General features: G+C 37.3%; 1 protein-coding gene across 3 annotated transcripts in view; it reads left to right on the forward strand.

The window, feature by feature from the left end:
- DYNC2H1 (dynein cytoplasmic 2 heavy chain 1) overlaps positions 1 to 25,539 on the forward strand; it is a 300,856-nt gene that overhangs the window by 43,274 nt on the left and 232,043 nt on the right. For all 3 annotated transcript variants that reach the window (XM_036324418.1, XM_036324416.1, XM_036324417.1), the window contains exons 29-36: positions 7,669 to 7,781; positions 9,772 to 9,891; positions 11,607 to 11,757; positions 13,443 to 13,648; positions 14,786 to 14,968; positions 15,547 to 15,729; positions 17,081 to 17,304; positions 18,260 to 18,375. In XM_036324418.1, the coding sequence (XP_036180311.1) occupies positions 7,669 to 7,781; positions 9,772 to 9,891; positions 11,607 to 11,757; positions 13,443 to 13,648; positions 14,786 to 14,968; positions 15,547 to 15,729; positions 17,081 to 17,304; positions 18,260 to 18,375 (1,296 nt within the window). The remainder of the gene's footprint in view (positions 1 to 7,668; positions 7,782 to 9,771; positions 9,892 to 11,606; positions 11,758 to 13,442; positions 13,649 to 14,785; positions 14,969 to 15,546; positions 15,730 to 17,080; positions 17,305 to 18,259; positions 18,376 to 25,539) is intronic.

Raw genomic sequence — 25,539 nt, forward strand, 5'->3', positions numbered from 1 at the left:
TCCTGAATGATATCCAAGTGGAGATATTTAATAGGCAATTATTGTCAGCAAAGATACCTGGGATGGAGATGTAAACTTAGGAATTATTTGTATATAGACAATAACCACTCTATGGAAATAGGTAAGATTACTTGAAAAAAAGTGTAGAGTAATAGTGCCATATTCTTTGACATTGTTGAATCAGTTTTGCTGGGTAATTGCAAATGGAATTGCTTTGCTGCAAAAATAATGATGATTATTTTTTTCTTAAAATATTTCATTTTTTAAGAAAAGAGTCATATTTTTCAAATTAACTTTAAGAAATAAAAATTTTTCTTCATCTTTACCTATAATTAGGGATCAGCAAATTATAGACCCACAGGCCAAATCTGGCTCACTGCCAGTTTCTTTTTAAGTTATAACTTTTTTTTTATTCTTTATTGTTGAAAGTATTACATATGTTCCCTTTTTACTCCCATTGACCCCCTGCAGGCCACCCCCACCCCTAGGCCCAAGCCTTCAGCACCCTATTGTCTGTGTCCATGGGTTATGCATATATGCATACAAGGTATTTGGTTGATTACCTCCCACCCATCCACCCTCCCCCGCCTTCCTTCTGAGATTCTGCACTGTTCCATGCTTCCTTGTCTCTGAATCCACTTTGTTCACCAGCTTATTTTGTTACTTAGATTCCACATATGAGTGCTATCATGTGATACTTGTCTTTCTCTTACTAATTTGTTTCATTTAGCATGATACTCTCTAGGTCCCTTATGCTGTCTCAAAGGTTAAGAGAGTCTTCTTTTTTACAGCTGCATAGTATTCCATGGTATAAATGTACCACAGCTCTTTTATCCACTCCTCTACTGATGAGCACTTGTGCTGTTTCCAGATCTTAGCTATTGTCAATTGTGCTGCTATGAACATAGTGGTGCTTCGGGTTTCTTAGGATATATTCCTATAAGAGGGTTCATTGGGTCAAATGGCAGTTCCATATTTAATTATTTGAGGACGTTCCATAATGTTTTCCATAACAGTTGCACAGTCTGCATTCCCATCAGCAGTGTACTAGGGTTCCCTTTTCTCCACATCCTTGCCAGCACTTGTCATTTGTTAATTTGTTGATGGTAGCCATTCTGACAGGTGTGAGGTGATACCTCATTGTTGTTTTAATTTTCATCTCTCTGATGATCAGTGACTTTGAACATTTTTCATATGCATTTTGACCATCTGTATGTCCTCTTTGGAAAGGTGTCTATTTAGGTCCTTTGCCAATTTTTTAATTGGATTATTTGTTTTCCTTCTTTTAGGTTGAATGAGTTCCTTATATATTTTGGGTATTAATCCTTTATCATATGTGTCATTGCTGAATGTGTTCTCTCATACAGTGGGCTCTCTTGTTTTATGGATGGTATTTTTTGCTGTGAAGAGCTTTTTATTTTGATGTAGTCCTATTTGTTTATTTTCTCCTCAGTTTCCTTTGCCCTAGGAGAGGTATCCATAAACATATTGCTATGAGAGATGTCTAGGATTTTGCTGTCTATGGTTTCTTCTAGGATTTTTATGGTTTCACAAGTTACATTTAAGTCTTTTATCCATTTTGAGTTTATTCTTGTGTATGGTTTAAGTTGGTGGTCTAGTTTCTATTTTTGCATGTATCTGTCCAATTTTCTCAACACCATTTATTGAAGAGACTGTCTTGACTCCATTGTATACTCTTGCCTCCTTTGTCAAATATTAACTGAGTATAATGACTGGGGTTGATTTCTGGGTTCTCTGTCTGTCCCATTGATCTACATGCCCGTTCTTATGCCAGTACCAGACTGTTTTGGCTTTGTAGTATAACTTGAAATCTGGTATTGTGATTCTTCCAACTTTGTTCTTCTTTCTCAGGATTGCTGCAGCTATTTGGGGTCTATTTGATTACATATAAATTTTTGGAGTATTTGTTCTAGGTCTGTGAAATATGCTGTTGGTATTTTAATATGGATTGCATTGAATCTGTAGATTACCTTGGGTAGTATGGACATTTTAATGATGTTGATTCTACCAATTCATGAACACACTATATCCTTGCAGTTGTTTATATCTTCTATCTCCTTTTTCAATGTCCTGTAGTTTTCTGAGTATAGGTGTTTGGCCTCCTTGATTAAGTTTATTCCTAAGAACCATAAAATTTTTTTTTTTTTTTGCAGTGGTAAATAGGATTGTTTTTTAAGTTTCTCTTTCTGTGAGTTCATTATTAGTGTGTACAAAAGCCATCAATTTTTGGGTGTTGATTTTGTATACTGCTACATTGCCAAGTTCATTTATTAAAAACAGTAGTTTTTTTGGTGGATTCTTTAGGGTTTTCTATGTACAATATCATGTCATCTGCAAATAATGACAGTTTTATTTCTTCTTTTCCAATTTGGATACCTTTTATTTATTCTTCTTGTCTGATCGCTATGGCTAGCACTTCCAGTAATATCTACACTAATAAAAGAGAAAAGTGGTAATTGGCGTACTGCGCTACCCTTTTCATTGGCTAATCAGGGCTATATGCAAATTAACTGCCAACTGAGATGGCAGTTAACTGCCAACAAAGATGGCGGCTAATTTGCATATGTAGGCACAATGCAGGGAGGCGAAAGGGAAAGCAGGAAGAAGCCCCCTGCCACTGACAGTGATCGGAAACCCAGGGGGGAGCTAAGAAGTCGCCTTTGCCCTGCCCCAGGGCCGCCTTTGCCCTGCCCCCCAGCCATGATCGGAGAATCAGGCACCTTTGCCGCCCTGGCCAGTGACAGCAGGAAGTAGGGGTGGAGCCAGTGATGGGAGCTGGGCACGGTCGAAACTGGCAGTCCCGGGAGCTAGGGGTCCCTTGCCTGGGCCTAAAGCGGAGCCCACGATCGCAGGGCTGCTGCAGCTGCGGGTCCCCGCTGCCGGAGCCGGACGCCTCAGCCAGAGACGTCCTGCAGGGGCAGGGGCGGAGCCCGCGCGATTGTGGCGCCCCCTGCTGCCCGGGCCAGACGCCTAGGCCAGAGGCGTTAGGCCTGGGCAGGGGCGGAGCCTGCAACCGCGGGGAGCTGGGGATCCCCTGCCCAGGCCTGACACCTCTGCTGGAGTCCTCAGGCCTGGTCAAGGGGCTGATCCAGTGATTGGTGATCGGAGGGTGATGAGGGTCAATTCCTCTGGCCGAGGCATCAGGCCTGGGTGGGGGGTGGAGCCGGGGATTGGAGTGATATGATGGTCCCCTTGCCTAGGCCTGAAGCCTGGGTCAGAGGTGTCAGGCTTGGGTGGGGGGTGGAGCAAGCGATCAGAGGGAGATGGGGGTCCCCTGCCCAGGCATGATTCCTGGGCCAGAGGCCTCAGGCCTGGGCGGGGGTCAGAGCCAGTGATCGGGGGGAGATGGGGGTCCCCTGTCCAAGCCTGACACCTCTGGCAGAGGCGTCAGGCCTGGGCAAGGGGCCGATCAGGCAATCGGAGGGTGATTGGGGTCTACGTCTCTGGCTGAGGCATCAGGCCTGGGCAAGGGGCAGAGCTAGCAATCGGAGGGGTCTGGGGGTCCCCTGCCCAGGCCTGACGCCTGGGCCAGAGGCATCAGGCCTGGGCTGGGGGCAGAACCAGTGATGGGGGGAAATGAGGGTCCCCTGCCCAGGCCTGACACCTCTGTCAGAGGCGTCAGGCCTGGGCAAGGGGCCAATCCTGTGATTGGAGGGTGATGGGGTCAATGCCTGAGGGCTCCCAGTATGTGAGAGGGGGCAGGCTGGGCTGAGGGACACTCCCCCGCCCCCCCCACACCCAGTGCATGAATTTCGTGCACTGGGCCCCTAGTCTATATATAAGAGCCTAAGTGGCTGTTACGACTTGTTGACCGAATGACCAGTTGACCGGTTGCTATGATGCCCACTGACCACCAGAGGGCAGACGCTCAACACAGGAGCTACCACCTGGTGGTCAGTGCACTCACACAGCCAACCTCCCATGGCCGGCCAACCTCCCACAGTCCCTCCCCCTGGCTGGCCAGCACCAGTTGGCCCTGATTGGGACTGGGCAAGACGGCCTCAATAGTTCATAGTTACTATATATTTTCTCATGCTGTTGAGCTCTAATTGCTGGCCAGGCCGAGGGACTCCACCAATGCACGAATTTGTGCACTGGGCCTCTAGTGTTGAATAAGAATGGTGAAAGTGGGCATCCCTGTCTTATTCCTGTTCTTAGATGAAATGTTTTTAGTTTTTGCCCATTAAGTATGATGTTGGCTTTAGGTTTGACATATATAAACTTCCCTCTCAGGACTGCTTTTGTTGTGTCTCAGAGATTCTACTTAGCCTCCATGTGTTTGAGTGTTTTGGGGTGTTTTTACTGTAGTTGCTTTCTAATTTCATTCCACTGTGATCTGAGAAGCTGTTTGATGTGATTTTAGTCTTCTTAAACTTGTAAAGACTTGTTTTGTGTCCTAACATGTGGTCTATCTTTGTGAGTGATCCATGTGTAATTGAGAAGAATGTATATTCTGCTGCTTTGGGGTGAAATGTTCTATAAACGTCAATTAAATCCATCTGATCCAGTGTGTCCTTTAGAGTCAATGTTTTTTTGTTAAGTTTTTGTCTGGAAGATCTATCCAGTGAAGTCAGAAGGTTGTTAAAGTCCCCTACTATGACTGTATTGTTGCTGATCTCTCCGTTAAAGTCGTCTAAAAGTTTTTTTAAATATATTTAGTTGCTCCTATATTGGGTGTATAATGTTTACCAGTGTTATATCCTATTGTTGGATTGATCCCTTTAGTATTATGTAGTGACCTTTGTTGTCTCTTGTGGTGGCCTTCATTCCAAAGTCTATTTTGTCAGATATGAGTATTGCTATTCCAGCTTATTTTTCTTTTCCATTTGTATGGACAATTTTTTTCCATCCCTTCACTCTTATCCTGTGTGTCTTTTGTTTTGATGTGGGTCTCTTGTAGACAGCATATAGTTGGGTCATGTTTTTGTATCCATTTAGCTACCCAATGCCTTTTTATTAGAGCATTTAATCCATTTACATTTAGGGTTTTTATTGATAGTTACTTATTTGCTTCCATTTTAAATATGTATATCTAGGTTTTTCTCTCTGTTTCTTCTCATTACAGCAGTCCCTTTTATCATTTCTTGTAATGCTGGTTTGGTGGCGATGTACTCCTTTATTTTTGTCATTGAAGCTCTTTATTTGACCGTCTATTTTGAATGATGGCCTTGCTAGATATAGTAATCTTGGTTTCAGATTCTTGTTTCTATTACCTTGAGTACTTCATGCCATTCTCTTCTGGTCTGTAGAGTTTCTGATGAGAAATCAAGTGTCAGCCTTATCAGAGCTCCTTTGTAGGTAACAGTTTTCTTTTCTCTTGCTGTCTTTAAGATTCTCTCTTTGTCTCTAATTTTTGGCATTTTCATTATGATGTGTCTGGGCGTGGGCCTGTTTGGGTTCTTCTTGCTTGGGGTTCTCTGTGCCCCCTGAACCTGTGTGACCTTTTTCCTTTACCAGGTTAGGGAAGTTTTCTGCCAATATTTCTTCAAACACATTCTCTATCCCTTTCTCCCTTTCTCCCTTTCTGCCTCTTCTGTTACACCAGCTATTCGAATATTGTTATGATTCACATTGTCCCACAACTCCCTTAAGCTCTCCTCATGTATTTTAATTGTTTTTTTCTTTTTGGTTCTCTGACTGATTTTTTTCAATGCTGTTTTCTAATTTACTAATTTGATCCTGAGCTTCCCCTAATCTGCTGTGTATGCCTTCCAATGTGTTCTTTATTTGTGTTTTGTCATTCTTTATTTCTGACTGTTCTTTTTTCATAGTTACTATATCTTTTCTCATGCTGTTGAGCATCTTTACCATCAGATAAATTTCTTATCTCTGTTTCATTTATCTCTTCTTCTGGAGAATTTTCTTGTTCTTTCATTAGGGGGTTGTTTCTTTGTCCCTTCATTTTGGCTGTCTGGGTGTTAACTGTGTATTAGGTAGATCTTATATGCTTCTCAATCTCTAGTGCAGGACAGTGTCAAATGCTGTTTCTAACTAATTAGATCAGGCAAAGACTCAAAGCCTCTGGAGACCGCCTCTGCCTATAGCCTGATAGGATTCTGATTTGGATTGCCCCCAGGCAATTGTCCTCAGGTGTGGTGAGAGTTTTTTTTCAACAAGGTGGGGCAGTTGCTTCTGCCTGGAGGCTAATTGTTATTTTCAGTCTCTTCAGTGACCTCAGGGGAAGGTGTTTTCCAATAGGATGAGTCAACTGTGTTCCCCCCAGGCAGGGCAAATATTTATCTAGGAAAGATGTCCTCTGCTGCATGAGGGAATGACTCAGCACAGGAAACTGGCGGTGTCTGCCTTCTGAGCTCTAACTTCTTAGTCCCCAATCCTGCTTCTTCTCACTCAGCTACAGTCCACCCTGCTCTTCTTCTGCCTAAGCACTAGGTGGCTGGCTCCACATGGAATTTTGTATGTTGGCCCTTTAAGAGGCTCCCTGAATTTCTAGCTGTAGCTCCCTAGCAGACAGCAACCCTACTCCTTTTCATAGCCAGATGTTATATGGGTACCCTTCTTAGTTGTGGTGCTCTCTGCTTGGGGGCCCAGCTTGGGGATTAGATTCTAGAGTTCTCAGTGGCAACTCCCGACAGCTGAGATATCTGTCTGGAACTTTAGTTGCTGTCAGTGGGTGCCAAGCCAGCCCTTTCATGTCTCCACCCCTCCTCCCAGTCTCTATGCAGTCTCCACTTTAGGTCCTCGCATATCAAGTTCTCTCTAGTGAGTCTTCTGTTGATTATTCAGGAAGTTTTTTTGTATTTTAGTTGTAATTCCAGTGTGTTCCTGGGAACGTGTTTGTGCAGCATCCACTTACTCTGCTGCCATTTTTAATCTCTCACTGCCAGTGTTTTTAGAAGAAAATTTTGTTGGAACACTGTCATACTCATAACACTGTCACACTATTGTCTATAGCTGCTTTTATGCTACTAGCACAGATTTGGTTAGTTGATACAGAGAATCATGGCTTGTAGAAACCGAAAATATTTACTCTGGTGCTTTGCAGAAGTATTTATTAACCACTGTCTATATGAAGTTTTATGATGTTTATAACTGTGGGCTGTGGGCGGTAGTGGAAAGAGCTCTTGGAATCAGAAGGCTTGCAATCAAGCTCTACCTGTACTATTTATTAGTCAGTTTTAATTAATTGTTACCTCTCTGAAAATTTGAAAATAATAACTTATAGGGTTTTCTGGGATCAAAATTAGTTAATGTATTTAGGCTTTTTGTTGTTGTTAAATATTAAACAAATATTCAAATTTTGGGGAAGGGCAGTCTTATTTGCCCTCCCCCTTTCTCTCATCTTTTTGCCTGAAATCAGTTGAATCATCAGTCTGTATTCTTATGCACTAATTTGTGTCTGACTTTTTTTTCTCACAATGTTTTGAGATACCAACCTTATATTTTATTGTTTTAAATTACTGAATAACATTTCATTGTTTGAATATATCAGAGTTTATTCATTTACCTGTTGATGGGTTTGGGGTGTTTCCTCTTGTCGGTTATTAAAAGCTATTGTATTACATTATATGCTAAAATTAACATAATTCTATTGCATTGTCATATTTTTTATGAAGTATATATTATGTGATAACCATATATGATTTCTAATAATCACTTTTTATTTAAATTGTTGCTTTTATAATGTAGGTATTAATAGTGTATGTTTTGATAATGAGTCAAGACATATAATTGCAATGAAATCTTTGGAGGGCGAAGTTGTACCTTTAAAAAATAAAGTTCTTCTATCAAATAATGTAGAGGTAAGTAATTCTTTTTCATGTATGAAAATTAAAAGAATTAAGTGTATGAACTTTATATAAAAATTATTTAGTCAATTTGTAGGGTAAAGTTGGTTAATTTAGAAAATTGTTTTTTTGTTTTATTCAGAATGATTTGATATTAAAGGGAATACGGATTTTTAATCTTTGGAAGGCAGTATATAATTATGGAAAGAGCCTTTGCTTGGAGTAAAAAAGACTTGGATAATAATCTTAGCTACAAAACTTATTAGCTATGTGACTTAGAATCTGTTTTCTTATCTGTAAAATGGGAATCTCATTATTTGTTGTAAAGGCTTTCTTTTGAAAATTAAATGAGATAACTGGCTTTAAGCATATTATGTAGTGTTTGGAACATAAGTACTCCATAAGTCTTAGTTCTCTTTTCTTTTATAAATGAGTTGTATGGCCCTGGATGGCACCCTCAGTGGTTAGCTCCTGTACTAAAGGCTTGGGTTTGATTCCTGGTAAAGAGCACATACCGGGGTTGCAGGTTCAATCCCCGGCCCCATTTGAGGCGTGTGTGTGAGGCAACCAATTGTTGAGTCTCTCACATTGATGTTTTTCTCTGTCTCTTTCCTCTCTCTGTTTCTCTTCCTCCTCCCCCTCCCATTCACTTACTCTGAAAATCAATGGAAAAAATATCCTTGGTGAGGATTAATAAAAATGAGTTGTATAAGATGATTAAGGTGAATTAGTAAGCTTGCAGCTAGTGCATTTGCAGAATAGCTATAGTTAATTGGTTCTTTAGGACTGAAATTGAATTCTCAAAGGCCTATTACAGGTATATAGCTAAAACCAAATAGCAGTAGATTGCATCACATTAAATTATAATTTTTAGGTTCCAGAATTATTTTCCAACTGAAGTCAAAGGCCATGTCTTATCATGCATGTATCTATACAGTTTAGCCAAAGGACTGTTCCTGATTGGGCCTCAACATTTTATCAGGTGATTGAAAGCACAGAAGTATTTTAAAATAGCGCCCATGGTTGGTAAAGCGTTTTGTTGCTTTCTGCTGTTGTTTTCCTTCCTGTAGTTTTATTGAGACTAGATGAACAGAGAGAGGAAGAGCTTAAGTTTTAGAGCTGGACTAGAGCAAATTTTCCAGCAGAGGAAAACTGAAGTCTGGAAGTGTCTGTGATGATGAGCTTTGCATAGACAAAGCTCTTCACTCTTTTGCTTCAGTGGCTTTGGAGCTGAGTAAAGTATCATATTGTTTTTAATATTGGAAAGAGCTCTAAAGATAAATAGAAAAACTAGAACATAGAGTTAAAGTAAGTAATGAAAAGCTATTTAAGATTGCAGCTTTTACTCTTAGATTTTATTGCAAATGATAGTCTTTTAAAGTTAAGTAAGTAGTGATTCATAAATATTTATTTATTATACTTTTATTAATCATGCACCCCCATGTTTATAGCAGTGTAATTTGTAATAGGTAAGATTTAGAAGTAGATCAGTGTCCTTTAGCAGATGAGTGGATAAAAAAGCTGTGGTACATTTACACAATGGAATACTATGCAGCAGTAAAAAAGAAAGAACTCTTACCATTTGCAATAGCAAATAAAGCCAGTCAGAAAAATATAAGTATTACATGACACCTCACTCAGATGTAGAATCTAATGAACAAAATAAACTGACGAACAAAATAGATCCAGAGACATATAATCATGGAATAGACTTTGGAACCTCAGAGGGAAGGCGGAGGAGGGTGGGTGGTGGGAAAAGATTAACTAAAGAACTTGTATGCATATATGCATTACCCATGGACACAGACAATAGGTTGGTGAAGGCCTGGGTCGGGGGTGTGGGGGAAGGCTAGAAGGGGTCAATGGGAGAAAAAAGGGGACATATGTAATATTTTCAGCAATAAAGATTACAAAAAATAAAAAAAGATGAAATGTGAAAGTTAAAAAGATAGATTATATATCTGTTTTATGATATGCATATATTATTTTCTAACTTTATTTTTAGAATTGGTTAAATGCTTTGGCCTTGGAAATGAAGCAAACTTTGAAACAGTTATTGACAGAATGTGTTACTGCTGGACGAAGTTCTCAAGGTGCAATTGACTCATCCTTGTTCCCATCACAGGTAAGGAGGCTTATGTCTGGAGAGAACATGGCATCCTGGGATGCTCCCTGACCTAGAGTAGAGTCCCAGGGCTCAAACAACTGACATCTCTGTGCTCCTTTTATCTAACAGTTATCATTGACAAATTGCTTAATTTCTGCGTCTGAGTTTCCTCAACTGTAAAATGTGAGGGAAGAACTGCATGATAGTGAAGTTCTCTTCTATCTCCATTAATTTGCTATAATTCGATTCTTTCAAGAGAAAGCATGCTGAGATATAAGCAGCCAGGCCGGTGGGGAATAGAATGTGGAGGGAGAATCAGTCATGTAGTAGCTCCCTCCTTCCTGATGTTAGTCCATCATTGATGGAAGGGCACAGGATAGATAACACTGTCCCCCCCGCTCCCATGGACTCATCTAAGACAGCGGTTCTCAACCTGTGGGTTGCGACCCCTTTGGGGGTCGAATGACCCTTTCACAGGGATTTTATTGATTTTGAGAGGGTGGGGGAGAGAGAGAGAGAGAGAAAGAGAAAGAGAGAAAGAAAGAAAGAGAAATATATTAGTTGCCTCCCATACATCCCTCCCAGCCCCCCATGATTGAACTTGTAACCGAACCTGCAACCTAAGTATGTGCCCTGACCAGAAATCAAACCTGCAACCTTTTGGTGTATGGATGACGCTCCAACGAACTGACCCACCTGGCCAGAGCTGTGTGTAACTTTTGACTCCCCCAAAAATTATCTGCAGTGGTCCCTTGGTTACCTGTAAAGGATTGGCTCCAGAACACCTCCCCATCCCACCCTCTCACCAGCCCTCTGCCCCCGACTGCAAATATCAAAATCTAAGGATGTTCAAGTCCTTTATATAAAATGGCACCAAACAGTATTTTGATCCACAGTTGGTTGAATCAGGGGATTCATGCTAAACGCAGGGATATGAAGTACTGACTCTATGCAGGGTGGGGCAAGTAGGTTTACAGTTGTGAGTACATGAAACAGATTTTATTCTTGTATTATTATTTATTAATTGTTGTATTATTTTCCATGTGAACAATTGTAAACCTACTTTTGCCCCACCCCATATTTTTTGAAAACGTGTGTATAAGTGAACTGATGCAGTTCAAACCCATCTTGTTCAAGGGTCCACTATAGCTCATTAATCTATCAAAACAACGAATTCTAGTTTATTAGTGGTATGCTAAGAAAAATTATGTCAAGAGCATTTCCATGAGGGGATAGAATGATGTAAGTCATCACATGAATGTCTGGTACAGGTTATTATATACTGTTAATTCAGTTCTTTAAAGGTATTTTTGTAAGGATCTGAGAATTCACTTTCTGGTCTGGGAAGGAAGTAGCAGGGTAAGTGGAAAGAATCTGACAGCCTTGGGTTCAAATCCTGCCTTTTCCAGTTATTCTCTGAGTGATTCTTTTGAATCACTCTCTGAGTGATTCATTTATGAGGAGAGTCAGGGGAAGAAAGTATCAAGTCCCTTCTCTTACCATAAGCTTGGTGAGTTTAGGACCCACCAAATAGGCCTATGGGAGATAGTATGAGTTCTGAGAAGTAAGCTTGGGCTGCATTCTCTGTTAATATTTGAGGTACCAAAAGGACATTCAGGTACAGAGATTCAATACAATAGAAATTTTGGGGAAAAGGGTTTCTTCTCTTAAGTTGATAAAATATTCCTAAGTAAAATCACCTCTTAAAAATATGTTTTCTCTTAATTTAATAGATATTATGCTTGGCGGAGCAGATTAAATTTACTGAAGATGTAGAAAATGCTATCCAAGATCACAGCCTTCATCAGATTGAAGCACAACTGGTAAATAAGTTAGAGCACTATACTGACATCGACACAAGTTCTGAAGATTCGGGCAATACTGGTATGGGAAAATGTTCTATTTTCTGCCTACTTTTCAGTTATTTGAACATTTTTTGGTATTCTATCTTAATTCATTTATTGTTTCTGGCTATCTAGTTTGGACGTTACTTTAGAAGTTACTATATATATATATATATACACTTAACTTTTAAATTGTACTTAAAATGCAGAAACCTTACTATAATATAGTTTTCTTTATATCCCACTTTTTATCTTGGTGTTGACTTAATGTTACATCTACATACATTGAAAACTCCATGAGATTATATTGTATTTTTTTGCCTTTAACCATCAAACATTTTTAAAGGACTCAAGAGAAAAATAGTCTATTATATTTACCTAGATGCTTACCATTTCCGTTGCCCTTCCTTCATCTTGATGCTCCAAGTTTCCTTCTTGTACCTTTTCCCTTCTGTTTGAAGAACTTCCTTTAGTGATTCTTTTAGAGCAGGATTGTTTGTTGTCTATGAATTCTCATAGATTTCCTTCATCTGAGAATGTCTTTATTCCTTCCATCTTTCTTATGTGATTTGATTTTTTTTGTTCTTTGCATGTTGAATGATTTTGGATTGTATCCTGGACATTTTGAAAATTGTGTTATAGAGTCTGGATTTTGTTTAAATCCCCTGGATTAATGTAATATTAAAATATCAATGTTGATATTTTTCATTTAGCAATTGATCATATTGGTTCAGGCCACAAGTTCCAGCAAACCTTCTGTGGGTGTGGTTCCATTGTCGGTTCTGTTTTCCAAATCTACTGTGCTAGTATAGATCTGCACGTGTGAACCATCTAGATGTAGTGGCCAGGTCTCAGAGTCTTTGGTTTGATGTTGAGGATGAGACCTGCACAGTTTGGAGATGAGCCTGAATTCATAAGCAAGTTTATAGGGTTGTTTTTCTAATCTCTTTTCTCTCCATGGTCTTCCCAGTAGTTTCTGGTTCCATTGGGCCCCCCTTTTTGGTCCTCTGGCCAGAAAGCTGAGGTTTCATATACTTTATACTTTCCTGCACACTATCAATGACCACACTCACAATGTGGGCCAATTGATGGGAGAACACAGAGAGAAAAAGAGCAGCAGCGGTTTGTCCTACTCTTTCAGGATCATAGCTTCTCTGATTTCAGAGGAGTGCTCCCTTCCCTGAGAGTTTTAGGCACTTCTGGGTCTTAACTGCCAGCACTGTAGCTTCCTGCTGGAGACTCCTGCTCCCGGAGACTCCCTGTCTAGAGCAATCTGGGTTTCAGGCTGCACTGGTCAGGCCTAGGGATACAGAGAGGAAACAAGCAAAAGGTAAATTCTCTGCGTGTTTGATAGCACTTCTAATTCTGACCTTCCTCAATTGCCTAATCCTTTTGACTTTTCAGGGTCCTAAGTAGCAGTTCAGTGCATGTTGCCCATGTTTTTTACTCCTGCATTCAGAGGGAAGGAAGGCAGGGTGTGCTTACTCCTTCATAAGGAACCAGAACTCATTTCCTAGTGAATGTCGATGTTTCACATACAAAATTATTATTTCTTACAGATGGTGGATTTGAGATATATATATATTATGCTCTATATTACTGTGCCACTCAAATATATCATGAATTTACCATTTACATTAATTAAGAAATCCCCTGTATAAAGATATCATAATGTATGTAAGTCACAGGCTAACATTTTCTCCAATTATATTTATTTGTATATAGAATCTGGCATTATGGAGCTTAAACTTAAAGCATTAATCCTTGACATTATTCATAATATTGATGTGGTGAAACAGTTGAACCAAGTTCAAGTTCATACAATTGAAGACTGGGCTTGGAAAAAACAAGTTAGATTCTATATGAAAAGTGATGATATATGTTATGTTCAAATGGTGGATACTGAACTTCAGTATACTTATGAGTATCAGGTATGACTTGTAGCAGAAATGTTTTATTTTTCTGTTAGAAATTACTTACTTTGAGGAAATTTTCTTTTGGATGAAAGATTTATTTTTATTTTAGTTATAACTTTCGAGAATGTTTTCTTTCTGTTTCATCATAATTAAAAAATGTTATATTGGAAAAAATCATTCTCTTTATCAAAAAGTTAAAATAATGGCAGCATTGTACTGAATTCTCTAAATGTATCTTTTCTTAGAGTAGCATTTATATAGAATTTGAGATATATCTTCAATTGAAGAAGAATTGAATATAGGCAACCCCAATGGAAGTGATTTGGTTTGTGCCTCCTTATACAAGGACAATGTTGTGCAATTTTAAATATGTTAAAATAGGTTTACTAAACGTTTTTGTTTTTCAAGGTAAAACAACTTCTGAAAAAATAACCTAACTCATATAGCCTTTTCTAAAAATAAGTGCATCTGAATCCTTTCTGCCTTATTTTTATCATAATCAATCATCAGAAAAATTTGGCAATTATGTAAGTAAGCATATGTCAGAGAGTTGCCAATTGGCTCTTTCAAAAAGGAAATGCATTTTGAGACCCAATCTGTCTACCTAAACTAAAGAAAAACATAAACTGCAGCTGGAATTGGAATCTGTTTTCCCTAAAATTTAGTAGAGAATTTGAAAATTATATGATGTTAAAATTGTTTCATAAGAAACTGTTCAAATTAATTACACTTTGAGGTCTCCAAATAATTCTGATATGTGAAGGTTATAAAATTTAAGGAAATAATTTACATGAATTTAAAATACAAAACAAAATGCCTTTTTATACTTGATTATTATATATTTTTGGATTTGTTTGCCTTAGAAGTATGTTTTTGTACTATTATAGAAAACTCAAGAGACTGTTTGGAAAACCTAACATTACATTAATTGAGGAAAGAATAAAAATACATGCTTGAAAATAATTAAGTTTAATTCCAGTTTGCATTTTCGAAAGCTTCTTTCATTAAAAATATTTTGGATACTGTTCTATGTTAAAAACGTTAATCTTTTTGTTGCCTCTTTATCTTTTTAAGAAGAATTTCACACTGTGTAAATATTTGTAAATGGTAATTAGAACATGCATATAAAAACCTTATATTTCCCTTGTGTAGGGTAATGCTCCCAAGCTGGTGTATACTCCACTGACTGACAAGTGCTACTTAACTCTCACTCAAGCCATGAAGATGGGACTTGGAGGAAATCCTTACGGACCAGCTGGAACTGGAAAAACTGAATCAGTCAAAGCGTTGGGTGGACTTCTTGGAAGACAAGTTTTAGTTTTTAATTGTGATGAGGTAGAATAAATAAATATCCAGCTAAGTAATAGTGAACTAGTTAGATGGTTGGATTAGTTTTCATGTACTTATATATCAAAGTTGTATTTAAAATCACTCTACTTTTAAATCGCTTGAAAATAGAATTTGTTTTATTTGAAAAGTAAAATGGAGAAAGGTTGCATGTAGTATAGTCCCAAAACTTTTCTAAAGAGAATTATTATAAAGAAACAGTTTTATGTTAGAGTTTAGAAAAAGATTTTAGTAAGGAGAATAGTAAATAGAAAAGGAAAATTTTAAATTCATTTAAAAAATATTTTGTGTAGGATTTGTATTTTGACTTAAAGAATAACCAAAGCAAAAATAGTATTTGTTTAGTTTTGTGTACTTTTCAGGATACTTTCACCTGAATTATTTTGTTTACTCCTTGAAACCACTCTGAGTTTGAAAGAGTAGCTATTTAATCTCTATTTTTTAGAGCAAAAGAGGCAGAGATATGTGAAATGATTACCTTATGAGTAAATGAAATAAACTATTAAATTATTATTAGCGATTTCAGTTGCTTTTTAGTGAATATAATTTTTATTGTTATTTTTAAGGGCATCGATGTAAAGTCAATGGGACGAATATTTGTTGGTTTGGTCAAGTGTGGGGCCTGGGGTTGTTTTGATGAATTCAACAGACTGGAAGAAGCTGTACTATCAGCAGTTTCTATGCAGATCCAGACAATTCAAGATGCTTTGAAGAATCATAGAAGTGTGTGTGAGCTTCTTGGCAAAGAGGTATAAAAATATGTTTGTAATTTAAAGAATTAAAACATTTTATAAGACTTTGCCATCACTCGTATTCAGGCAGTATTCTATCTTTATTTCTCCTGGCACCCCTGTTTCTAATCTGTGACCGATGTGTTAAACATTTTTTGCCTGTGAGTTGTCTCTGAGGTTTCTCCCCCTTTTTTGGGTCTCATTCTATCATTAATTAACTTTCAAACTATTTAGAATAATTGAGTTATAATATTTGCTAACATTTATTGAGCATCAGTCTGTGCTAGTACTGTGCTTAGTGTTTTAATGCATTGTTTCATTTCATACTCACCACATCCTTTGAAGTAGGTTCTATTACAGTAATGTTGAACACACTGAAAGTTAAAAGAACTGTACATTTATCCTCTTATCTATAATAATATATTCACAATACAAGTTTTTCTGGGTAGGGCACAAAAGTAAGACCAGTTGTAAATTATTCACATGTTATTTACATGATGTTTAAACTCTTGAGAAAGTATTAAGTTTTTAGCTCTTTATCATCAAAATTTATTTTCTTCCATATTTCCTTTTCCTTTCTTCTTACTGAGAAAGAGTGGTCCTTTCTCTCAGCCAGTGCTTACCTTCCCACCTGTGCTTTGGAATCGGCTTCTCAGGGATCCGCTTGGGGTTATCCCCTCTGCCTTCCTTCCTGGACCCATTCCTCATTGGCTTTTAAACATAATCAAATCGTTTCCTTCTGAATATATTATACATAATAATGTTATATAACTAAAACATAAGCAAATGTAATCCATCTTTTGTTCCAATCACTGCTCTTTCTCTTTTCTTTCCTTGATAGCCAGGTTTTTCTACTCTAGATATTTCTACTTCCTAATTGCCCATTCATAGTTTACACGTTCTAATTTAGCCTCTATTCTTTGAGCTGTGTTGAAATGCCCCTACTAGGTACTCTTCTGATATTCTGCTCTTCCCTGTCAAAGCATTTATTACACTATGATTGCTTCTTTGTTAGAAGGGAATAAACTATTATTGACTTCAGTTCAGAGTTGTGTTGTCTGTGTGTACTTAGCAAATTATAACACAAGGAAAGCTTTCAGTAAACATGTGTTGCATGAATGAATAGGCATGCAAACTAGTTATCATCTAAACTTTTAGCCTCAAAAAACTGATTATAAAGAACCTCTATAAAGCAGTATGATTCCTAAGGAGTTTATTATATGTTGAATAAGGAGACGGTTAGCACATTAGTTGTTAGGTTTTTTGCTAAGGTATTTATGTGTAGAAATATGTCACAAATCTCTGTTGGTAATGTTTTATATTTATAGTTTCAGATATTTGATCCCTGTATTTTGAATTAATTTTTCAGGTAGAAATAAATTCGAATTCTGGCATTTTTATCACTATGAATCCTGCTGGAAAAGGATATGGAGGAAGGCAAAAACTGCCTGATAATCTTAAACAGCTTTTCCGGCCAGTAGCCATGTCTCGTCCAGACAATGAGCTCATTGCAGAAGTTATTCTCTATTCAGAAGGCTTTAAAGATGCTCAAGTATTGGGCAGGAAATTGGTAGCTATTTTCAATCTATCTAGGTGAGTTTTTATGTTTTATTTTTATATTTTGTGGTTCCAATGATTGATTATGTTTATTAGTGACTGTTTTTCTCATTTGTCCAATTTATTCAATGATTTTCATATTGGTGATTGTACTTAATGTGTGACAGGAAAGATTCTACTTTAAGTAATTAAACCATCTGGACCTAAACTACTTGTTTTTCGTAAATACTAGAGATCTAATCTCACTTTATTAGGAAAAAAAATTTTTGGAGTGCTCCAGCTAAATGACACTTATTGATCTTATTTACCATTTGACCACTGAAAACTTATTCTTTGGAGGGAGTCTTATGTCTTATTTTTGGTAATAGAGACTGGCTTTTAGCTTCTTTGGGTAATTGAGAATTCTAGTCCATATCATTTAAAAGGTAGTGACAACTAGAATTTCAGAGATTGAGAGCTAGATAGATTGATTAAAAACTTTAGGAATAAAGGAAACAGGTAATTGTATAATCATTAAGATTCTAGCCAGTTTATAGTACAAATTGGTAATTACAAAATAGTCATTGGGATGTAAAGTACAGTATAGGGAATATAGTCAATATTATTGTATTAACTATGTATGGTACCAGGTCGGTACTAAAAATATTGGGGGGAAAGGACATTGTAAAGTATGTGAATGTCTAACCACTATGCTTTACACCTAATACAACTAATACAAAATAATATTGAATGTAATCTTTAATTGAAAAATAAAATTTAAATTAAAAAAAGTGTGTGTGTGTTGGGGGGAGATAGCCAGTTTATGAACCATTCATCTTCAACATTTTACTTGAGTGATAATTTTGTGATTGGGTCTTTTATATAAATGTATGAGATATCAGTACTCATTTTTATTTGTCATTAGTTACATTCTGTATTTCTTTGGATATGATGATAAAAGGAATTCCTGATAGCTGTTTGATGCTTTATGATTTTCATGTTTTTACTTAAGGGAACTTTTGACACCTCAACAACATTATGACTGGGGTTTGAGAGCTTTGAAGACAGTTCTGAGAGGAAGTGGAAATCTTCTCAGACAACTGAAGAAAACTGGCATTAAACAAGAAGGTCTGATTCATTATTCTAAATATAATCTTATTTTTTTTAAATAAGCTTTAGTTTAGAATAGTTTTAGATTTATAGAAAAGTTATAAATACTTTAGTTTGGAGTATATAGGGTTTTTGAATAAGCCATTCCTAGTTTCTTCTGTTGTTAATATTGTACATTTATCAAAACTAATAAAGAAATATTGATATATTATTTTTCAATTGAACTACTTACTTTACTAGGATTTTCCCTAGTTTTTTGCCTAAAGTTTTAAAATGTGCATTAAATATTAAATAGTTGTGATATATAGAGGAATAGTCTAGTCCACTTGTTCTCAATCTTTAATGTTCTTAGAATCCCCTAGAACAGTGGTTCTCAACCTTCTGGCCCTTTAACTATAGTTCCTCATATGACCCAACCATAAAACTATTTTCGTTGCTACTTCATAACTGTAATGTTGCTACTGTTATTAATCGTAATGTAAATATCTGATATGTAGGATGGTCTTAGGCGACCCCTGTGAAAGGGTCGTTCGACCGCCAAAGGGATTGCGACCCACAGGTTGAGAACCACTGCCCTAGAGGCTTGTTAAAACAGATCATTGAACTAGTGATGGCGAACCTTTTGAGCTCGGCATGTCAGCATTTTGAAAAACCCTAACTTAACTCTGGTGCTGTGTCACATATCGAAATTTTTTGATATTTGCAACCATAGTAAAACGAAGACTTATAGTTTTGATATTTATTTTATATATTTAAATGCCATTTAACAAAGAAAAATCAACCAAAAAAATGAGTTTGTGTGTCACCTCTGACACGCGTGTCATAGGTTCGCCATCACTGGACTAGACTAAGTCTAGCTTACCTTCAAATCAAAGTTCCTGATTTAGTAGGTCTGGAGTAGAGGCTAAGAATTTTTCTAGTCTTTAAATAAGAACAGAAATCTTAGAAACACATGGATATTTTCTTTTCCAAAGAGATAATATACCAAACAAAGTAACCTTTTAAAAAACTCAAAAATATAAAAATATAAAAAAATACCTTCTAACTTATAATAATTTTAGATGTACAGTAAATTTGCTAAGATATCACTCCCATTGTTTCGTATTATTTACTACAGTACATTTGTCAAAATGAAGAAGCTGACATAGTTACCTTACTATTAACTAAACTTGGACTTCACTTGATGTTTTGCTATTATGATCCTTTTTCTGTTCCAGGATTGAATCGTTGAATCTAGGGTCCCACATTGTATTTAGTTGTTAGGTCTCCTTAGTCCCCTCTGCTTAAGACAGTTTCTCAGTCTGTTTTTGTTTTCATGACGTTGACTGTCTTCAAGAGGCCTAGTCAAAGTATATATATGTAGACTCTTCCTCATTCTGTTTTTTTTTTCCTGATGTTTTTCTCATGATTAGACTGAGTTATTAATATTTGGGAAGAATACCAAGAGATAAAGTGCCCTTCTCATCATATCACATCACATCTGTGGGTATATACTAACTACATGATATCACTAGTGATGTTCACCTTCATCACTTACCTTAGTGTTGGTCAGGTTTTTCTACCCTGAGGTTAGTATTTCCCCCTTTCTTACTCCATGCTTTGGAAAATAGTTACTAAGTCTAGCTTACTTTCAAAGTGGAGAGGCTAAGAATAGCTCCACCTCTTGGCAGGGGAATATTTGAAACTCCTCTTCCCCATTTATGTATTTATTAAATCATTTATTTAGATTAGTATACATTCATATATATTTTATTGTACTTTACCACCTTTTTATCCATTTATATAAAATAAACGATTCTTCCCACCCATGGGAAGAGTAACTTCATGAAAGGTTGCTATTGAAAACCAAGCTAAAACACTATAAAAATAAGACAGCATAGAAAAAAGAACTACATGAAATTACCACAACAGCATGGATGGACCTAGAGGGTATTGTGTTAAGTGAATAAGTCAGACAGAGAAAGACAAATGCCATATGATTTAAAATGTGGAATCTAACAAAGACAAAACAAACAGACAGAACAGAAAAAGACTCATTAATAAAGAGAACATTTTTTTTTTTCAGGAGAACAAGTAATTTTTATTTGCATGGAATTAAATCCCTGAGTTTCTAAGGTCCCATTTCCCTCTGTCCCGCTATAGAAGAAGTGTAGCTGTGGCTTCAGCAGAGCTAGGATCAAAGCTATTGCCCAGAGCTTTCTCTTCAGATTGGGCCAGAGTTCAATCTGGCATCAGACTAACTTACGTCATGTTCCCTGCTGCGGTTCATCTGTTCTTTGAATCTGGGGTCCACAGGGCAACATAGCTATGGAGGGAACATGGGCAGGAGCAAAGCCAAAGGAGCCACAGAGCCAAGAGAGAGGGCTCCCAAATGAGCAAGCTCCTTTGTCCAGGGAGTTGTATTTTCCCAAATTTTCACAGGCTTACATTATCCCTGCCCACTATGGCCAGTGATCTCTGTTCCCAGTTTTGACTGACAGGCATCTTTCCTATGTCATTCCAACTTTATTACTCATGCATCTATCTGTCTGTCTCCCCTTTGACCTCTCTTGCCTGCAAACTGCAGGAAATGGGTCAATAGTTTCCCGGAGAGTGTAAAACTGCAGTTTCCTGGTGAAGCTGTCCAAATTGCCATGCTTATAATGTCTGACCTTCCTTTTGCCCCTTCCTATTATTAATAACTACAGGCCCGGTGCATGGATTCGTGCACGGGTAGGGTTCCTCTGCCTGGCCTGTGCCCTCTTGCAATCCGGGACCCCTCAGGGGATGTAGTAGTACCAAAGTGGCAGGTGGCCAAGGAGGAACCCCAGCCAGGGCTGAGCGCAGCTTTGCTGCTGCTCTCATCCCAGCCCCGTTGAGGCTGACGCTGCTGCCCAGTAGTGCTGCGTTGGAGGCGGGAGAGGCTTCCACCACTGCAGCTGCTCTCAGCAGACGTGAGCCCGGCTTCTAGCTGAGCGGCGCTCCCCCTGTGGGAGTGCACTGACCACCAGGGGTCAGCTTCTGCATTGAGTGTCTGTCCCCTGGTGGTCAGTGTGCGTCACAGCGACTGGTTAACCAGTTGACTGTCTGCCCCCTGGTGGTCAGTGCACGTCATAGCGAACAGTTGAGTGGTCTTAGCATATCATTAGCATATTATGCTTTGATTGCTTGAATGGCCAACTGGACAACCGGACACTTAGCATATTAGGCTTTTATTATATAGGATATATAAACTAGCTAATTACAACGGTATTGTTTTGAGTCGTAGGGTCACATAAGTCATTTTATCAGTGAGTTGATACCCATATTTATATTTATTAGTTTCTTTGAAGATTTAGTCTCTTTTAGAGTCAAAAAGTACAGTCATCATTTTCCTATTTCATCCTTTCTAGTTCTTTCTTTTTTTACAGAAGTGTCATATTTCATTATGTAGATGTATCACAGTTTTTTAATCCACTCATCTGCTGATGGACCCTTAGGCTGTTTCCAGATCTTAGCTATTGTAAGTTGTACTGCTGTGAGCATAGGGGTGCATATATACTTTCTGATTGATGTTTCTGATTTCTTGGGATATATTTCTAGAAATGGATTACTGGGCCAAGTAGAATTTCCATTTTTAATTTTTTGAGAAAACTCCATACTGTGGCTGGACCAGTTTGCATCCCCACCAGCAGTGTACAAGGGTTCTTTTTTCTCCAAATCCTCACCAATACTTGTCATTTGTTGATTTGTTGATGATAGTCATTCTGACAGGTTTGAGAATGACGCTTTGATTTGCCTCTGTTGGATGATTAGTAACTTTGAGCATGTTTTCATATGTCTCTTGGCTTTCTGTATGTCCACTTTCGAAAAGTGTCTATTTAGGTCCTTTGCCCATTTTTTTGATTGGATTGGTATCTTCCTTTTTGTTAAGTTCTTTGAGTTCCTATAAATTTTAGACATTAAACCCTTATTGGATGTAACATTGATAAATATGTTCTCCCATGCAGTGAGATCTCCTGTTTTGTTGATGGTTTCTTTTTATTTAGATGTAGTCCTATTTGTTTATTTTCTCCATAATTTCTATTGTCCTAGGAGATGTATCAGTAAAGATACTGCTACGAAATATGTGTGATATTTTGCTGCCTATAGATTCTTCTAAGATTTTTATGGTTTCCCATTTTATAGTTAAGTCTTTTATTCATTTTGAGTTTATTTTTTTATTTTTTATTTTAAAATATATTTTTATTGCTTTCAGACAGGAAGGGAGAGGGAGAGAGAGAGATAGAAACATAAACGATGAGAGAGAATCATCGATTGGCTGCCTCCTGCACACCCCCCACTGGGGATTGAGCCCGCAACCCAGGCATGTGCCCTTGACCAGAATCGAACCTGGGACCCTCTGGTCCGCAGGCCGACGCTCTATCCACTGAGCCAAACCAGCTAGGGCTTGAGTTTATTTTTATGTATGGTATAAGTTGGTGGTCTAGTTTCATTTTTTTTGGTATGTATCTGTCCAATTTTCCAAAAAAAAATGTGTTGAATAGACTGTCTTGACTCCACTGTATGCTCTTGCCTCCTTTGTCAAATATTAATTCAGCATAATCGTTTGGGTCGATTTCTGGGTTCTCGTTTTGTTTCATTGGTCTATATGTCTCTTCTTGTGCCCAGTACCAGGCAGTTTTGAGAATAGCTCTGTAATATAGCTTGATATCTGGTATTGTGATCCCTCCAACTTTGTTCTTTCTCAAGATTGCTGCAGACATTCATTTTTTTTTTTTTAAATTCCATGTGAATTTTTGGAAAGTTTGTTCTAGATCTGTGAACTATGCTGTTGGTATTTTAATGGGGATTCCATTGAATCTATAAATTGCTTTGGCTAGTATGGACATTTCAATGATGTTGATTCTACCAATTCATGAACATAGTCTATTCTTCCACTTGTTTATATCTTCCTCTATCTCTTTTTTTCAATGTCCTATAGTTTTTTGAGTATAGGTCTTTTAACCTCCTTTGTTAAGTTTATTCCTAGATATCTTAATTTTTTTGTTGCAATGGTAAATGGGTTTTCTTTTTAGTTTCTCTTTCTGTGAGTTCATTATTGATGTATAAAAATGCCAGATTTCTGGGTGTTAATTTTGTATCAGGCTACATTGCTGAATTCATTTACTAAATCTAGTAGTTTTTCGATGGAGTCTTTAGGGTTTTCTGTGTACAATATCATGTCATCTGTGAATAATGACAGTTTTATTTCTTCTTTTCCAATTTGGATACCTTTTATTTCTTCTTCTGATCTCTATGGCTAGCACTTCCAATACTATGTCGAACAGGAGTGGTGAAAGTGGGCATTCCTGTGTTGTTTCTGTTCTTAGGGGAAATGGTTTTAGTTTTTGCCATTGAGCATGATGTTGGCTATAGGTTTGTCATATAACGCTTTTATCATGTTGAGGTATGATCCCTTATTCCCACTTTGCTGAGAGATTTTATTAAAAAAGGGTGTTGAATTTTGTCAAATGCTTTTTCTGCATCAATTGATATGATCATGTGGTTTTTATCTTTCAGTTTTTTTATGTGATGTATTATGTTTTTTGATTTGCTAATATTGTACCAGCCTTGCATCCCCGGAATAAATCCCATATGGTCATGTTGTATGATCTTTTGGATATATTGCTAGGTGCGATTTACTAATATTTTGTTGAGGCTTTTAGCATCTATGTTCATCAGGGATATTGGCGTGTAATTCTCTTTCTTTGTAATGTCTTTATCTGGTTTTGGGATTAGGGTAATGCTGGCTTCTTAGTAAGAACTTGAAAGTGTTCCTTTCTCTTGAATTTTTTGGATAAGTTTGAGGAGGATCAATGTTAGTTCTTTGAATGTTTGGTAAAACTCCTCTGTGAAGCCATCCGGACCATATCTTTTGTTTGCTGGAAGTTTTTTGATTACTGCTCCAATTTCCTCAGTAGTTATCAGCCTATTCAGTTTTTTTTTATTCTTCCTGATTGAGTTATGGAAAATTGTATTTTCCTAGGAATATGTCCATTTTGTCTAGGTCAGTGGTTCCAAATGTGGGGCACACCCCCCGCAGGGGGGCAATTTGATTTGTAAGGGGGTAATTTGATTTTTAAGGGGTTTAAGAATGAGTTATTAACAGCAAATTTTTTGAATTTCTTATGGTTCTAGGGCAGTGGTTCTCAACCTTCTGGCCCTTTAAATACAGTTCCTCATGTTGTGACCCAACCATAAAATTATTTTTGTTGCTACTTCATAACTGTAATGTTGCTACTATTATGAATCGTAATATAAATATCTGATATGCAAGATGGTCTTAGGCGACCCCTGTGAAAGGGTCTTTCGACCGCCAAAGGGGTCGCAACCCACAGGTTGAGAACTGTTGTTCTAGGGGCTTCATGTACAGTATATAAATATATATTGTGACATGTGCATTTCAGTTCTGCATTATATATGTTGAGACTTGATTTGCTATTTTTCCATATCACAGTATATTATTATTTCTTTTAACAATTTTTTAGTTATTTCTTCCTCAGTACTTCAACTTTCCTTTTATTTTATTTTTCTCTTCCATGGATGCCATGTTCGTTGGAAGGTTGTTTAGACCAAGTTTATGGCCTTTTATTCTTCCTCCATGTGAATAGGAGTTCACTTTTTGAATAATAAAAATTATATATCACAGGGGGGATTTTAGAGATGTGTAAGTGGGGCATGGTCAAAAAGGGTTGGGAACCACTGGTCTAGGTTGTTTAGTTGTTGTAGTGGAGTTATAGTCCTTTTTCACAATCCTTTGTATTTCTGTGTGGTCAGTTGTTACTTCAACTCTTTCATTTCTGATTTTGTTTGAGTCCTCTCTCTTTGTTTCTTGATGAGCTGGCTAGAAGTTCATCAATCATGTTTATCCTTTCAATGAATGAGCTCTTGGTTCTATTGATCTTTTGTATTGTTGTGTTTTTTTTGTTTTGTTTTTGTTTTGTGTCTATGTCATTTACTAGTATTTCTGCTCTGATTTTTTATTATTTTCTTCCTTCTACTTACTCTGGGCTTTTCTTGTTGCTCTCTTTATAGTTCTTTAAGTTGTAGGGTTAGAAAACTTACTACTATTTTTCTTGTCTTTTTGAGGTAGTCTTGTAGTGCTATGAACTTCCCTCTCAGGACTGCTTTCATTGTGCCCCATAGATTTTGGATTGTTGTGTTTTCATTGTCATTTGTTTC

This window comes from Myotis myotis, unplaced genomic scaffold (assembly GCF_014108235.1).
Source record: "Myotis myotis isolate mMyoMyo1 unplaced genomic scaffold, mMyoMyo1.p scaffold_m19_p_10, whole genome shotgun sequence".
Classification (NCBI taxonomy): Eukaryota; Metazoa; Chordata; class Mammalia; order Chiroptera; family Vespertilionidae; genus Myotis; species Myotis myotis.